General features: G+C 44.3%; 1 protein-coding gene across 1 annotated transcript; it reads right to left on the reverse strand.

Annotated features, from left to right (window-relative positions):
* Positions 1-8,063: 8,063 nt before the first annotated feature.
* hapstr1b (HUWE1 associated protein modifying stress responses b) lies at positions 8,064-15,609 on the reverse strand. The gene is made up of 4 exons (XM_015964725.3): positions 15,201-15,609; positions 9,971-10,051; positions 9,616-9,891; positions 8,064-9,516 (listed from the first exon to the last, which is right to left on the reverse strand). Exons 1-4 carry the CDS (start codon positions 15,394-15,396, stop codon positions 9,278-9,280), a joined length of 792 nt encoding a protein of 263 aa, XP_015820211.1. The 5' UTR covers positions 15,397-15,609; the 3' UTR covers positions 8,064-9,277.
* Positions 15,610-16,039: the final 430 nt, after the last annotated feature.

Raw genomic sequence — 16,039 nt, forward strand, 5'->3', positions numbered from 1 at the left:
TCTTTTGAGGAGGAGGCACAATAACAAAAACTGCACAGTCCAACACATAAGAGACACCCCCTCAGACCCGGTGATTTTATTCATGCCACGCACCGCATACCTACTGTTCCGTATGAGCTCAAAACCAAGAGCCCTTACTAGCGGCCTTCTCCAGGGAGTGTTTAACCTCTCTTCCTCCTCTTTCCTCCTTTCCAATTTCTTCAACCACCACTTCATCTACCATCACCACCCCTGATCTCCGGCTGCCCCATCTCTCTAGGGACACATTTTCAGACTGCCTGATTGGCTTCTGCATATGTGCATGTGCTAATGTGGTAATCTGTGTGTGCGTGCATGCAAGAGCATAGGCGTGCTGTCTTCAATCAATTAGCGCAAGCTGGCGCAGCAATTGCCATTATCCGTTGTGTTTTTGCTGTATGTTGACACGCATGCACGCGAGGGATAAGTGGTGCATCACTGATCACCAGCTGTCTACCACTGAAGATTCCCAAACGGTCAAGCCCGCACACACACAATAGCTACGATGAAATACACATTTGTGTGTGTGTGTGTGTGTGCGCGCGAGCGCCGCGTGTGTGTGTGTGTGTGTGTGTGTACACCACCAGCTCTCTCCCTCAGACCAGACGGCATCCTTGGAGACACCTATATGTGTGTGTTTATGAGTGTCTGTGTGTGAGCACGGTCCAGATGGCCATCTTCGAGGGGTTTTCTGGAACATTCAGACACTTGTTGCTTCTTGTCATGTCTTTCTCTTTCACTCTCTCTCACTTTCTGCCTTTCCCACACACACACACACACATAGTGCTTCTTTTGAAGTGTGAAGCAGCTTGCGGTCAGCTCTTTTCCTCTTCCATCGCTCTATCAAACAGGAGCCTTTAGAACTTTCAGATAAATAATGAAACAGAGACAACCGTACAGTATTAGCAGAGGGGAAACAGCAGATAGTTTTGCTTGATGTGGTGTGAGACACCGCTCTTCCTTTATTCAGCTCTGCAGTGATGGCTGAGGGGATTAAAATGTGTTTTTTTACTTGGTTGAGCCCAAAACGTGTGAGGTCAAGTGTGTGCTCTTGACCTGGTAGCTTTCCTCTCTGGCATTTCAAGCCTGCAGCACCTGCCGTATGGCTGTTGTTCCTGGTAGCCTCTACGTAGTGATGTAGTGAAGACACACAGCGGTTTTGTTGGCTCTAAAACCCAACCTGCTATAAGATCAGTCTGAACTGTACAAAGGCCAAACATGAAATAAGAAATGACAGTACAGTTTTTGTCTTTTCTCCTCAGCTTTGAGGAGATTCTGGTCCACCATCCGACGCCTCAGGAGGGGAAAGCAGTGTGCTACCAACACTGATCAGTGAGCAGAGTACTTCAAAGACCTTCTCAATTCCGTCGGCACATTTTCCAGTGAGGAAGAAGAGCCTAGGGACTCTAGGTTGGGCTCTCTAATCTCTGGGGCAGAATTCACAGAGGTGGTCAAAAGACTTCTTGATGGCAAGGCCCCAGAGGTGGATGAGACCTTCTTGAATATCCTTAAGGCTCTGGTATGCTGTAGGGTTGTGTTGGCTGATGCGGCTCTGCAGTATTATGTGTTCATCAAAGGCAGTTCCACTGGATTGGCAGAATGGGGTGGAGGCCCCCCATTTAAAAAGGGAGACCGCAGGATGTGTTCCAAATACAGGCGGATCACACTCCTGGTCCTGGGTTCTGCAGAGGAGGGTTTGTCGGATTGTCGAACCTCAGACTCAGGAGAAGCAATGTGGTTTTGTCCTGGCCGTGGAACACTGGACCAGCTTTATACCCTTAAGGGGGTCCTGGAGGATGCGTGGGATTTCAGCCAAACAATCTACTTGTGTTTTGTGGATTTGGAGAAGGCGTTCGGCCACATCCCTTGAGAGGCCCTGTGGAGGGTACTTCAAGAGTATGACATACCAGGCCCTCTGATACAGGCTGTTAGTGTCACGTTCTGAGGATGTTAGGACCCAAATATGCAGTTACCCAGGATGACACGAGGCAGAGATGATGAAAAGTAAGAATCCTTTATTTTTGAAGGCGGAACAAAAGTAAATCCAGGCAGCGAGCCAAAGTCCAAAAACTCCAAGGCTGAAGAAACATAGCTCACCAAGAGCACGAGCAAACACTGACAGAATTAACATACAGATACATTAATGGACCGACACAAGACAGAGACAATACTGGGCTTAAATAGACTGGGAGACAAATTAAGGAAACAGGAAGCAGGTGTGTGGAGTGAGGGCTGGAGGGAAGGCAGGTGACACTAATCAACTCAATGGGGAAAACAGAAATAGAGGAAGGCAAATACCTGAACACAGAACTAAACAACAATTACCTAAAGACAGAGAGAAGAACTCACACAATAGCTGGAGGAGGACATAGCACATACACCCACACACACTGAGCGGGGGACAACGAGGCTGGAGCTGACCTGGGAGGAAAGAGTAGAAAAGATAACATAAGACACTAAACTGACACGCAGAAAAAGGACACATGAGGGCGCCAAAGAGCTACAGCATAAGACACATAACAGGGATGCAGACAAGGACACATGAGGGCACTAAGAGAGCACAAGGGGGGGACCTGGAGTGGAGCACAAGAGGAGCTGGGGAACAAAGGGACACAAGAGGGAATCTAGAGAGGGATGGAGGACACCAGGAGGCACAAAAAGGGAAGGGGCTGACGCAGACCATGACAGTACCCCCCGCCCAAGGGGCGGATACCAGATGCCCAAAACAAGAACAACAAACACAAAACAAAACACAGGACACGAGAAAACCAGAGGGAGGGAGAGGAGGGAACCAACAAAACACCACCCAAAAAGGGCGGGCGAGGAGGGGACAGAAAACCCCGGGAGACCGGTGACAGGGAACCAGGAGGCAGGACCGGAGAAGCCTAGGAGGCCGGCGACGGGGAGGCAGGACCGGAGAAGCCTAGGAGGCCGGCGACGGGGAGGCAGGACCAGAGAAGCCTAGGGGGCCGGCGACGGGGAGGCAGGACCAGAGAAGCCTAGGGGGCCGGCGACGGGGAGGCAGGACCAGAGAAGCCTAGGGGGCCGGCGACGGGGAACAGGAAGTCTCAGAGGAGGAGGATGAGGAAGGAACTCCGGCGACTGGGGTGACTGGAAGGCTAGAGACTGGGGAGGCTTGTAGTGACGGGAGGCGTCTGCTTCGGGACTCCAGACGGGAGGCGTCTGCTTCGGGACTCCAGACGGGAGGCGTCTGCTTCGGGACTCCAGACGGGAGGCGTCTGCTTCGGGACTCCAGACGGGAGGCGTCTGCTTCGGGACTCCAGACGGGAGGCGTCTGCTTCGGGACTCCAGACGGGAGGCGTCTGCTTCGGGACTCCAGACGGGAGGCGTCTGCTTCGGGACTCCAGACGGGAGGCGTTGACTTCTGACCCGGGGGCCCATGGATGGGCTGGACCGGAGCCCGTGCGTCCTCCTCTGCCGAGGCAGGATGCGATGCGTCCTCCTGGACCATCACGGAGACAAGGTGCGATGCGTCCCCTTGGACCACCGCTGAGGAGAGGTGCGATGCGTCCCCTTGGACCACCGCTGAGGAGAGGTGCGATGCGTCCGCCAGGACCACCGTGGGAGCAGGAGGCAATGCGTCCACCGGGACCACCACTGAAGCAGGAGACGATGCGTCCACCGGAACCACCGCTGGAGCACGATGGTTGCTGCGGCGTCGGCGTGGGAGTTTCTTGCTCTGAGGCATGGAGATGATGCTGGCAGGAACCGAGGAGGAATGACAGCCCACCGGAGAGTAAGTGGTGGCGCTGTCAGGATCTGGTGAGGGTGTGGCGGTGTGACTCATCTGAGAAGCCGAGGAGGCTTCAACATGCATAGGGGAGAATGAAATGAATCTGGTTCTGAGGGTCTGAGACGGGGAGGTGACGTCAACAGGTGCAGATGAAGTGATACAGCCCACCGGAGAGGAAGTGGTGGCGCTGTCAGGACCTGGTGGGGGTGTGGCGGTGTGACCCATCTGAGATGCTGAGGTGGCATCAGCGACTGGTGGAGGAGGATCTCGGCCAAAAGTGCGGAGGAGCAATGCAGCAAAGTCCCAAAACGACACCGCCTTAAGATCCTCTACGTCGAAGTGGTCAGCAACCCACCGCATGGCTTTACCCCTCAACCAAAGCACCATATACGACACTTTGTTGAACTCTGAGGATTCTAAGTCCAAACAACGGGCACAGTCCCGAATGAACTTCACACAAAGGTCTGGATCACCATCGTAATAGATCATCTCCTGTGTACCTGGAGTTCCTGCTGGGTCCTGGGTTGGTCGGTCCATTCTGTCACGTTCTGAGGATGTTAGGACCCAAATATGCAGTTACCCAGGATGACACGAGGCAGAGATGATGAAAAGTAAAAATCCTTTATTTTTGAAGGCGGAACAAAAGTAAATCCAGGCAGCGAGCCAAAGTCCAAAAACTCCAAGACTGGAGAAACAAAGCTCACCAAGAGCACGAGCAAACACTGACAGAATTAACATACAGATACATTAATGGACCGACACAAGACAGAGACAATACCGGGCTTAAATAGACTGGGAGACAAATTAAGGAAACAGGAAGCAGGTGTGTGGAGTGAGGGCTGGAGGGAAGGCAGGTGACACTAATCAACTCAATGGGGAAAACAGAAACAGAGGAGGGCAAATACCTGTACACAGAACTAAACAACAATTACCTAAAGACAGAGAGAAGAACTCACACAATAGCTGGAGGAGGACATAGCACATACACCCACACACACTGAGCTGGGGACAACGAGGCTGGAGCTGACCTGGGAGGAAAGAGTAGAAAAGATAACATAAGACACTAAACTGACACGCAGAAAAAGGACACATGAGGGCGCCAAAGAGCTACAGCATAAGACACATAACAGGGATGCAGACAAGGACACATGAGGGCACTAAGAGAGCACAAGGGGGGAACCTAGAGTGGAGCACAAGAGGAGCTGGGGAACAAAGGGACACAAGAGGGAATCTAGAGAGGGATGGAGGACACCAGGAGGCACAAAAAGGGAAGGGGCTGACGCAGACCATGACAGTTAGGTCCCTGTATGACCGGTGTCAGAGCTTGGTCCGCACTGCCAACAGTAAGTCGAGCTTGTTTCTGGTGAGAGTTGGACTCCGCCAAGGCTGCCCTTTGTCACCGATTCTGTTCATAACCTTTATGGACAGGATTTCCAGGCACAGCCAAGGTGTTGAGGGAATCTGGTGGCCTGAGGGTCTCTGCTTTTTGCAGATGATGTGGTCCTTTTTTGCTTTCTCAGACCGTGATCTCCGGCTTTCACTGCAGCGGTTCACAGCCGAGTGCGAAGCAGCTGGGATGAGAATCGACTCCTCTAAGTCCAAGACCATGGTCTTAAATTAGAAAATAGTATAATGCCTTCTCCAAGTCAGGTATGAGTGGAAACATATAAGTATCTCAGGGTCTTGTTCACAAGTGAGGGAAAGATGGAGCATGAGACTGACAGGCAGGTTGGTGATGCGTCTGCAGCGATGCAGGAGTTGTACCGGTCTGCCGTGGTGAAGAGAGAGCTGAGCCGGAAGGCAAACCAACCCCAGATAAGCGGATGAAATTGGACGGATGGACGGACGGATGGATGGACGGACGGACGGATGGATGGATGTTTGTCTCTTATTTTAGGGGATAGGAGTATTGTTTTATGGAGAGTTATGTGTGATCATACCCTAGGTTCTGGTATAAAGTAAGGCTGGGTGATGTGGCTTCAAATGAATATCATGGTATTATGAACATTTCACCTCAGCAACAATAAACGATAACTACCCGTGAGGTGACGGTTAGGGGGAGCAGTGGGAGATTTGGATGAGGAGAAACCTGTTTCCCATAAAATTCCTTCAACAACGTTTTGGCAACATTTTGGCTTTTGGGAAAGTGTTATGAAGGTCTCTACCACTAGCATAACACTGTAACTCTACAACAGACACAGCCATGTTAAGCTTACTAGTGTTAATTAGCTGCGGAGACTATCTTGACTGAGGTTGACTTCTGAGGTGGATAAGCTGAGTATTTATATCCAGTTAATGTTTTCAAGAAGTTCCATGAAAATCTGTTAAGTGATTCATGGAATATTTGCATCCGACCTTGGTTGTTTGACATTAAAACATCTTTTTTATGTTCATTCTGTGCATTTCATCCAACTGCATTATTTGGTTGTTTTATTCAACACAGCAGAAGAGTTGATTCCGTATTTTTTACCGATATCTAAGTCTTAAGTTCTGACATTACATTTTAATGCAAAAATCGGCCGATAATAATGGTAGACCAATCATATCCGACATGGTAAGCTCACACAGACACAAGAAAAAACTAAGCAGTAAATAATAACTACTGTTTAATTATCATGGAAATCCTTTTAAAGAGAACACGTTGGGATATTCTGAGTGTCATTCAGTATGCATCAAGACTAATAAAAATTGTACAAATGGGAAAATAAAAGTTCAATTTGAGAATAAGAAATCTGTGAATGTGTCGATGGTAGAATAAACGGGTATGTAGATGATTTGTGTTGCTACAGTTTATCCTGGATTTAATGTGTATTTTAAGATCCATCAAGGGCTGTGGAAACAATCTCCTGAACGAAGGTGGATTATTCGTATCATTTTAGGTTGCTCCTTTGCATGTGTTCACTTATCTTTCTGACTAGGTGGAGTAAGCACATAAGTACCTTGAATTACTCATCGGCTGTGTGCATCAGTGTGTCATCTGCACACCAGAGAATTGAGTCACATCCAACCTCATCTGAAATGCTACAGTTTGAATAAATTTGTCACGTATCACTCGCTGTTGTGGTAACAAGCTTTGTTTGATGTTTTGTTTGGGTTTTTTTTTTTGGGCTGTTTTATGACAGTTTGCTCTGCAACTGGTGCGTAAATAATGCAGGTAAGTGTAAATTTCCACAGGGGGGAAGGATATAATACAAAGCATGAAGTTTTAAATAACCATAGAGCATAAATGGATCTGGATCTGGATAAATACAGCGTATTTTTTAAAGGCCATGTGTGTATTGCACATTTACTCCTTGTTTCACATATTTTCATTCTGGATTATGTTTCAAAAACTGGGGTTTTGTTTATTGATCTTATGAAGCTTTTACACATCCGATTCAAAGGATGAATCAGAGTCGTATCTGCACACGAAATAATTTGACATATTAAACTGTATTTTGTTACCTTATTAGCTGTTGGAAAGACGTGTTTGTTTCCATCTATAAACAACAAAATGGATGTTTAATAAGCTTTTTAAAGTCTTGTTTTATCTAGTTTCTAAAGACCGAATAGGTCCGTCAAATGTTCACAGAATTGATAAATCTCTGGACGCATGCCAAGATTTTCTCAAGTGATATCTCTTGATGGTGCAAAAGTAGGATTTTATGCACATCAAGTTTTATTCAAGATTTAATTTATCCTCTCAGGCTCAAAATAAGTTTTGATAAAAGGACGAACAACTAAGTCCTTCAGCGGTACTTCTGAGTTTAAAAATGCTCATGAAATTCGTACGTGGAGTAACCAGGTAGGTAGGTTTTAACGTTGTTAATCTGCAACGCCTGCCTCCAGAGGGTTAAATAAGCCAGGCCTCACAATGTGCAAAGACTCCATTCAAAAGAGATTCTTTGCTAAACTAACTCAAAACCAGTTTATACTTGTAGTAGGTCTTTTTATGACTGATTTATTTCAGTAGTTTTTAAAAAGGAGAAAAAAATGGAGCAAAAAGATTCCCCATAACAATGACTCCATGGAAGCAACAGATTAGGAACTGAAAGGTGGCTCAAGATTGCTTACCTAGTCTAGGATTTAGAACTTTACCTTCCAATATGAAAAGAAGCTTTTTAAAAAGGAAAGTTGTCGCCCTCGTGTGATGAGGAGTGGAACTGCACAATGTCCATAAGCACTATTTATATTTATTAGATGGGGGATAAGAATTGTAAGATAGATCACATTAAATTTATTCAGGCAAGGACTGATTAAAACATTCCACCTGAATGGTTTATGTCACATCGTTAAATGAATAGACAACCCACACTTGTACAATCTTTAATTTCATAATCATTGTACAAGGACATCCCCATGGATTAGCACTTCTTTTTACAATATGTACCACATAACAGCACCTACATATTATTTACACACTTACACAAGATTGCATCACAAAACTGAGTGAAATTAGCAAATAAACTAACTTTTCTGCTGAGCCAACACACCCAATAATCCATGAGCTGACTAAACCAATATAATCTCACAGCCACCGGCCCCTTCTAGAGTTAAAGCTGAAATTACAGGTGTGAATTCATGAAAATCAAGGGACGTAAAATGATGGCAATGCAAAAAATCCCTAATCCTAATAATGGGTCAAATGTAAACACTGGGCAGGTGAAGCGAAGGCGGTTAAACACCGTTACTGTCTGCAATGCAAAACTCCTTTGTGTTGAAATGGAAGCTGCATGTAAACTTTATCATTGATACTACTGCAGTTGATGGAGAGAACAGCAAAAACAAACATTCGTTTTGTTAAGAATGCATTCATCCCATCAACCCGTTTGTCGGTGTGAATTTGGCTGAAGTGCAGCAAAATCCTAACTTGGAACAAGAAAATTAAATGGAGAAAAACAGATGGTCAGTTAGAGGAAACGTGTATGGCACACACACAGATATTGTAGCAGCTTTCTCAAAAGGCAGACATGTACAACACAGTCAGTGGCAGTTCTGCTGAGATATGCGAGCATGTAACAGCAGCAGAATGAGAGCCGCATGTTTCGAAGGATTTTAAAGTCAAACCAAACTACGAGCAGTTCGGCCTCCCAAGAACCCGGTCCAGTCCGGTTCAGCGACATTCGGCTCACACTCAACATAGAGACTAAACACGAAGTGGTGAGAACTAAAGGCAGGCAAAAGTCGGGTTTATTTAGTTCAAATCTGAAACACAAATGAGAGGTTTGAAAAATTCTAAGTTAGAAAGTGCTTGCTTCAGTTTTGACTGAGGACAAAAAAAAAGAAAACACACAAACAGAAGTAAACCATGCAACGGACAAGTATTCTGTTGAGAAAACAAAATGACAATGAAAGTAAAGAGGGGGCTAAATATGCAGGCTGATAATATTTCAAGCTTTACTTTATCTGTAACATTGCAACTAAAGAGGAAGATTTTAAATGGCTGGCCAAGGCATCAGTCCCCGTCGCCTGTCCAAACGGCCACCCAGGAGAGGACAGCTGAGGAATCAAGGTTGTCAGAAAGGTTCAGAGCATCCGGTTACGTTTATGAGTGGGTGAGTCTGTGATGACATCGCTGCAGGGTGCAGTGCCTCGCTTACGACTGGCAGCAGAATCTAAATGAAGAGCCATCTCCTCGGCTATGAAGGTGTTAAGGTCCACGTCATGGAGACCATTCCTACGCCGACCAAGAGACTGGGCAGGGTGAGTTGGGGAACCAGGAGGACCAGAGCGCACAGAAATGCTGGCCATGGCACCGCTAAGTCCTGAAAAGAAATAAACATTTATATATATTCATATGAAGACACATTAAAGATACTTTGACCATGCAACAGCTTCCATTGGAACATGTCATCATGACTAACCATGCAGGGCTATTGCCTCTCTGAAAGGCTGCAAGTCAGCGACCTCAGAGCTGTCGGTCTCTGGTGGTGATGGTCGACTTGCAGATACCATAGCGACTATGGGTGGTGCTCGAGTTGACCGTTGAGGTGGGACTTTGCCACACAGAAAGCTAATGAGTTCTTCTCGTCTGATAGTCCTTCGTCGCTTCTTCACCCATGCAATCACCTCCTTATTCCTGCGTTGGTTGCCTAAATGAACCCCTAGGTCATAGTTTCGCTGGTGGGCATCAATACTCTCTGGTAGCACAAGAAGAGTTTTAAGTTTAAAAAGTGAACTTTAAGATAGAATTGTTCTTTTAAAAAACTTATTGATTACCTTTATACATGTTGGTGACCGCTGTCGCTGCATTCTGGAAGGGAACCCAGAGAGAGAGACCTTGCTGCTGACAAGCACGATCTAAAAAATGTATTTAAAAAAAGTCAATGACACTAGATTTATGAAATGATGCCTATGGTGACTAATTAATTTTCGAATGTGTAGTTTTCTTTGAAAACAATTAAAATATTTCTTTCAAACACATTCATGTATGCTCAAAGTGAAAACCAACTGGGTAAAAGCGTTTGTTGTTTCAGGATAACAAATAGGCAGTATTACGGTAATACCGTATACACCCGGTGTTAAAAAACAACAACCATGTCAGTTCCAATATCATCATGAAAAATCATTTAAAAAATAACACTGTGCACGTAGGTGAGAAGGACAAACAATAAAAGAAATAAATATAATTCATTTAATTATAGAAAATTCATAATTATAGAAAACAGATGCATAGTTTAATTTTCTGTTTGAATTAAATGGTTTCAAATGTTTTTTTCCAACCTTTGGAAATGTTTGATATAGTTTATGAACGTGACATCATGTGACAGCGCAGAAGACACACACCAAGAGGGACAGGGAGAAAAATGGCAGAACGTGCACCAGTTGACTTGGTATCTAAACTAGGGTTGTCACGGTAACCGGTATAGCGGTAAACCCCGGTAAAAAAGTTGACAATAAAAATAACCGTCCAGTTTTTAATAAACTAAATTATCTCGGTGGGTTTACCGTGGCCGCGGTTTCGGCGCGGTGACCCTTACCAGCCACCGTCGCTTCAGCTGAAGTTCCCGCGGCGCGCACACGCACTTTTTAGTTTGCAACGGCACCAAAACTTTGAAGCTGAAATAATGGCTGAAGGAGGAGACGGCAGCGCCCAGGACATCCATCAGCCCTCAAAGAAGACTAAATCGGAAGTATGGGCATATTTTGGATTTCTGAAAAATGCTGAGGGACAGTTAATAGAAGACTGCTATCCCGTTTGCAGAACGTGCAGGAAACAAGTGTCTGCAAAACACAGCAACACTTCGAATCTAATGGCACATCTGCGTGACCATCACCCACGTCTCTACAGCCAGTGCAAGGTAAGCTAACATTAGCATTTTAGCTTAAATGCATGACGTGAGGACTTTTGGCTGAGGGAGAATGCAACGAGTCACTATATACTGCAGCCGCAGCGTCCTCTGCCAGCATTTAAACCGTGTCACGGACACCCTGTTGCTGGATGAAGCATCTTATTTGTTGATGATGAAGAGAAATATACAATTAGTTCCTTGTCATTGATTTGTTTACTTATTCAATGCCATTTATACTTGAACATTTGGATTTGATTACATAGTGTAGTAGTTATTTTAGTAATTTGTTTAAAGTGGCTATTTATTTTAAATACATATTTTTTAAGGTTGACTTGTACAGTGCTCAAGTCAAGTGTGGACTGGAGTTTTAGATTTTCATTTTGATAATGAAGAAAACAAGTATATGAGAAAACAAGTGGTGTTTCTTTGATTTGTTTACATATTGTTTATGTTTTGAATGTTTGGATTTGTATAATTTAAACCTGCACTGACTACTGTAACATGTTCCAGAAAAAGAAGCTATTTGTTCCTTTACTTGTGAAAAGTTGCACTTTTGCTAAGGCTTTGTGTTATTTTAGGTTTAATAAACATTGTTAAACCTTTTCAAAACTATTTCAGTTTGTGTAGAACAGGACTATCAATGCTTTCTGAACATATGCAACACCGTTTAAAAAATACCGCGATAATACCGAAAACCGTGATAATTTTGGTTACAATAACCGTGAGGTTAAATTTTCATACCGTGGCAACCCTAATCTAAACAGAACACAAATTCTGCAGTTTGGGAGCATTTTGGGTTCGAAGCGAACGATAAAAGAAAGCGATTAACACTGATGAGGTAATTTACGCAAACAAAAGATGCAGGCCATGTCAGCATAGGAGCGCGAGCCTGAGCTGAAATGGCAGCCTTCTGTTTGGAGCCTGTTATTAAAAGAGACAACGCACTTTAATGGTGGTCTTCCCCAGATGTCGCGACTAGCCCCAAAGCACCAGTGTGTCTTTGCCACAAGCTCATCGAGGCAGGTTTTCAGCTCTGAGGCAAAACTGTTGGTCCACAACGTCCAATGTTGAAGCCTGAAAAGGTAAACATGCTGGTTTTTCTGGCAAAAAATCTTTATAAGTTATGTATTTTTTTAAGTTGTTAATATTATGTGTGTTATGTTGTTATTTTTTAGCAATAATGTCTGTTATTCAATGTCTGAATGGTAAAGGTCCACGCCAACAGTTTGGTAATTCCATCCACTTTAAATGAATCCCGGTAATGCCGTACATCATGGTAAAATGTAGAGGAAGTTGGACGGTATTACAATTTGGATACCGCCCAAGCCTACTACCAACGTCACATGATGCCAATAATTACTTTGTTTTAATGTGTGATCCTAGGAAAAATGACTATGCCACCTAAATAATTCAAAGGAGTAAGACCACTTGACTACAAATAAATGTAAGTTTGCAGTGGAAACACCAATACAAATTATTTCTCAAATGATCAATTTCTAATAAATCAAAATTTCAATCATTCTGAACCTCGTCGCAATTCTATAATCATCCCCATGTTCCATTCACCCATCCATTTTCAGCCACTTATCCGGAGTCGGGTTGCGGGGGCAGTAGCCTAAGGCGAGAGGCCCAGACCCCCCTCTCCCCAGCCACTTGGGCCACCTCCTCTGGGGAAATCCCAAGGCATTCCCTGGCCAGGTGAGAGACATAGTCCCTCCAACGTGTCCTGGGTCTACCTTTAGGCCTCCTCCCGGTTGGATGTGCCTGAAAAACCTCACCAGGGAGGCATCCAGGAGGCATCCTAACCAGATGCCCGAGTCACCTCAACTAGGGATGGGTACCGAATTCGGTACTTTTTAAGGTACCGACCGAATTCCATAGTACTGACCGAGCACCGATTCACGTCGTTTCAAACGGTGCCTCGTTTCGGTACCCGTCCTTCATAACGAGAACTTGCCAAGACAGCTGCGCATGCGCAAGAGCGTTATGTCGTCGCTCGCTGCGAACCAGTTGTAAACAGAGCAGCATGGTAGAAAGAACGCACGCCAATGCTTGGGTCCACTTCACTAAATGTGATGGGTAACTGGGTGATGATGAAACCAGCGACAACGATCTAAGTGAGACATCCTCATCTCAATCTGCTCCGGTAGGTAAATATAATTAGCTTGATATGTTAGCTTCCGTTTCGCTAATGGTGCGTTCGCTTTCTCCTCGGAACTCCGAATTTCTGACTAGAAGAACATGAACGCGCTCTAAAGTTTGGCTTCACTTTACTAAATGCGACGGGTGATTGGGTGAAGATGAAACCAGTGACAACGTTTTAAGTGTGAGGCATCATCGTTTTAATCTGCTCCAGCAGCTAAATAAACTGTTAAAGATAACGTTAGCTTGATATGTTAGCTTCCATTGCCACCGTTGTTATCAGCTAATGGTGCGTTCGCTTTCTCCTCGGAAATTCTAACTTCCCAGTAGGAAAAATCAAATGAAAAAAGACGGCAAAAGGAATGAAGATACACAGTAAATTTAGTTCACAGTAAAGATGTTTGCTTCAGTTTAATTATCAGCTTATAAAACTACAAGGACGATGTTAAAATACAAACAGTTGTATGTTATTTATCGTGATATTTATCAAATATTGTTATATATTGAGAAAAATATATATTTAATTAAAAAAGAGAATTAAAATAATAAACACTCAAAAGTATCGAAAATTGGTACCGTTAAGTACCGGTATCGATTCGTAGGTACCGGGAATTAGTACCGGATCGATTCAAATGTCAAAGGTACCCATCCCTAACCTCAACTGGCTCCTCTCGATGTGGAGGAGCAGCGGGTCTACTCCGAGCCCCTCCCGGATGACTGAGCTTCTCACCCTATCTCTAAGGGAGAGCCCAGCCACTCTGCGGAGAAAACTCATTTCGGCCGCTTGTATCCGCAGTCTCGTTCTTTCGGTCACTACCCAAATCTCATGACCATAGGTGAGGGTAGGAACGTAGATTGACCGGTAAATCAAGAGCTTCGCCTTCTGACTCAGCTCTCTCTTCACCACGACAGACCGGTAAAAGTGTGACTGGAAAATTTGGAAGTTCTGGAAGAATAATGTCCCATACAAAGGAGCCTGAAAACAATAATGAATTCAGTAAATTGTACTTTTTATTTTAAGAAGATGATTAAAGAAATATCTTAAAGCCTAAAAATAGAACACTTTACAAACAAAATGAAATAAACCCTACTGTGCTAGAGGGTGTTTGGGACCCACGTCTATGACATTTCATAGTGAGACAACATACTTAAACACAACGTAATTTCAATACGGACACATTTACGTTGGACCTTTCGCCATTTTGTCGTAGCAATGAAAAAAAATCATAAATAAATTGAAGGGCGTCCTGGTCTAAAACACCATTCTGTAGCAGCAAAATAATATCCACAGATTCTTAACGTGTATTAGCAGCTCTTCGCAAACACGAGTGTTGTTTTAAGTCTACTATCTCCTCCCTGGATATCGCCATTTTGACAGATAACAGTTAACTGGAAGACAACATTTGCACCGAATTACATTCGAGCAGGAACAACAAAAGTGTTGTAAACTATCAATACGTTAGCTAGTGTTTAGGATAATAGCACATCTAAATGTTTGTGTCTGTGTTTTTAGACGTATGGGGGCTTTGTTAGCTAAGGCCACTGGGAGCAACATCACCGGTGTTGTCAAATACGCTGACACGGTCACCGGTCGGTGTTGTGTTGAGTTGTGTACCCCTGTCGAAATCCCTTTACCCCCCCACCCCCAGTTTCGCACCGTCTGACTAGTGAAAGAAGTGCAAACTTACTTGACGTCACCGGTTGGACGGGGCAACACAACTTGGCACAACACCAGCTATTAGCGGCTGTCTTAGCGTTAGCTAGCAACGAAACAGGGTCACGATGTCGAGATCAGAAAGATCCTTTCATATCTTATTAAAAACAAACCCATTAAAATAATGGAACGGGAAACACTTGTACTATATCACGTAACACGAAAAATAGATATTCGTTTGCATGTTTTGCATTAACAGTGCCCTTCGTATCTCTCCTAAAGGATACCGTTAGGATTAGCATTTGTTAGCACTAGCTCAGACGCCTGGCTCAACTTGAACTTTGGTATGTTTGGAGCATACCTTTGTAGAGCTGCGCCACAGCAGTGGCCGAATTCTGAAAAAGGTGCCACAGCTTTTGTTGATTTTGTTCTGTCTCCTCTTCGTTCGGAGTGTCCTGTTCAGCCTCTGCTAAGCACTGTCGTTCCCATTTGGAGAACCAGTGCTCAGGGCCGTGCTCTTGGATTTCAGCTTCTCTTTCCTCCTTCCTCTCCTCCATAGCTAACGTTCAGTCTTTGTCTAAAATATAGCCGTATTTGCTTGTTTTCTGGGCTACTTAACTACCCCTTTATATTAGATAACTATATTACACATCTTTATCAACCGACAAAACAAGTACAACAGCTGTTAGAGCCTCATTGTCAACATTACCCGGTCCGCTCACACACCCAACATTAAACATTCCAAACTAAGAACGCGGATGACAACACTTTATAATTTCTGAAACTAGCTCTTCCCACTTTTTCACCAAACTGAAAGCTGATTGGATAGAATCGTTTTGCAGGCGGGTCTTTTTTCTTAATGCGCATTTTGATTGGTCACATTAAAGAAGAGGAAATGTCAGCGTAAACCGAAGTTGGACGGGAGTTCCTCCTTCCTGCTATTTAACATTCTTTACAGTAGAGGGCGTACTGACCAATGAAATCACGCATCAGAAAGTTAAAAAGGGTGGGGAAACGTTTGACCCTATATTAATGTCGATGGTTTGACCATGTTCTTTTACAAATACATTTTACTCAGCTCATTTTTACAACCTTTATTGGCTGGTTTTAGCAATCTATACCTGGGATTTAAAGTTATTAATAATTGCTTTCCACAAAAAACCACTTCAATACTCTTAAAAGACAACATAACTCAACAGA

The sequence above is a fragment of the Nothobranchius furzeri genome, chromosome 4 (genome assembly GCF_043380555.1).
Source record: "Nothobranchius furzeri strain GRZ-AD chromosome 4, NfurGRZ-RIMD1, whole genome shotgun sequence".
Taxonomy (NCBI): Eukaryota; Metazoa; Chordata; class Actinopteri; order Cyprinodontiformes; family Nothobranchiidae; genus Nothobranchius; species Nothobranchius furzeri.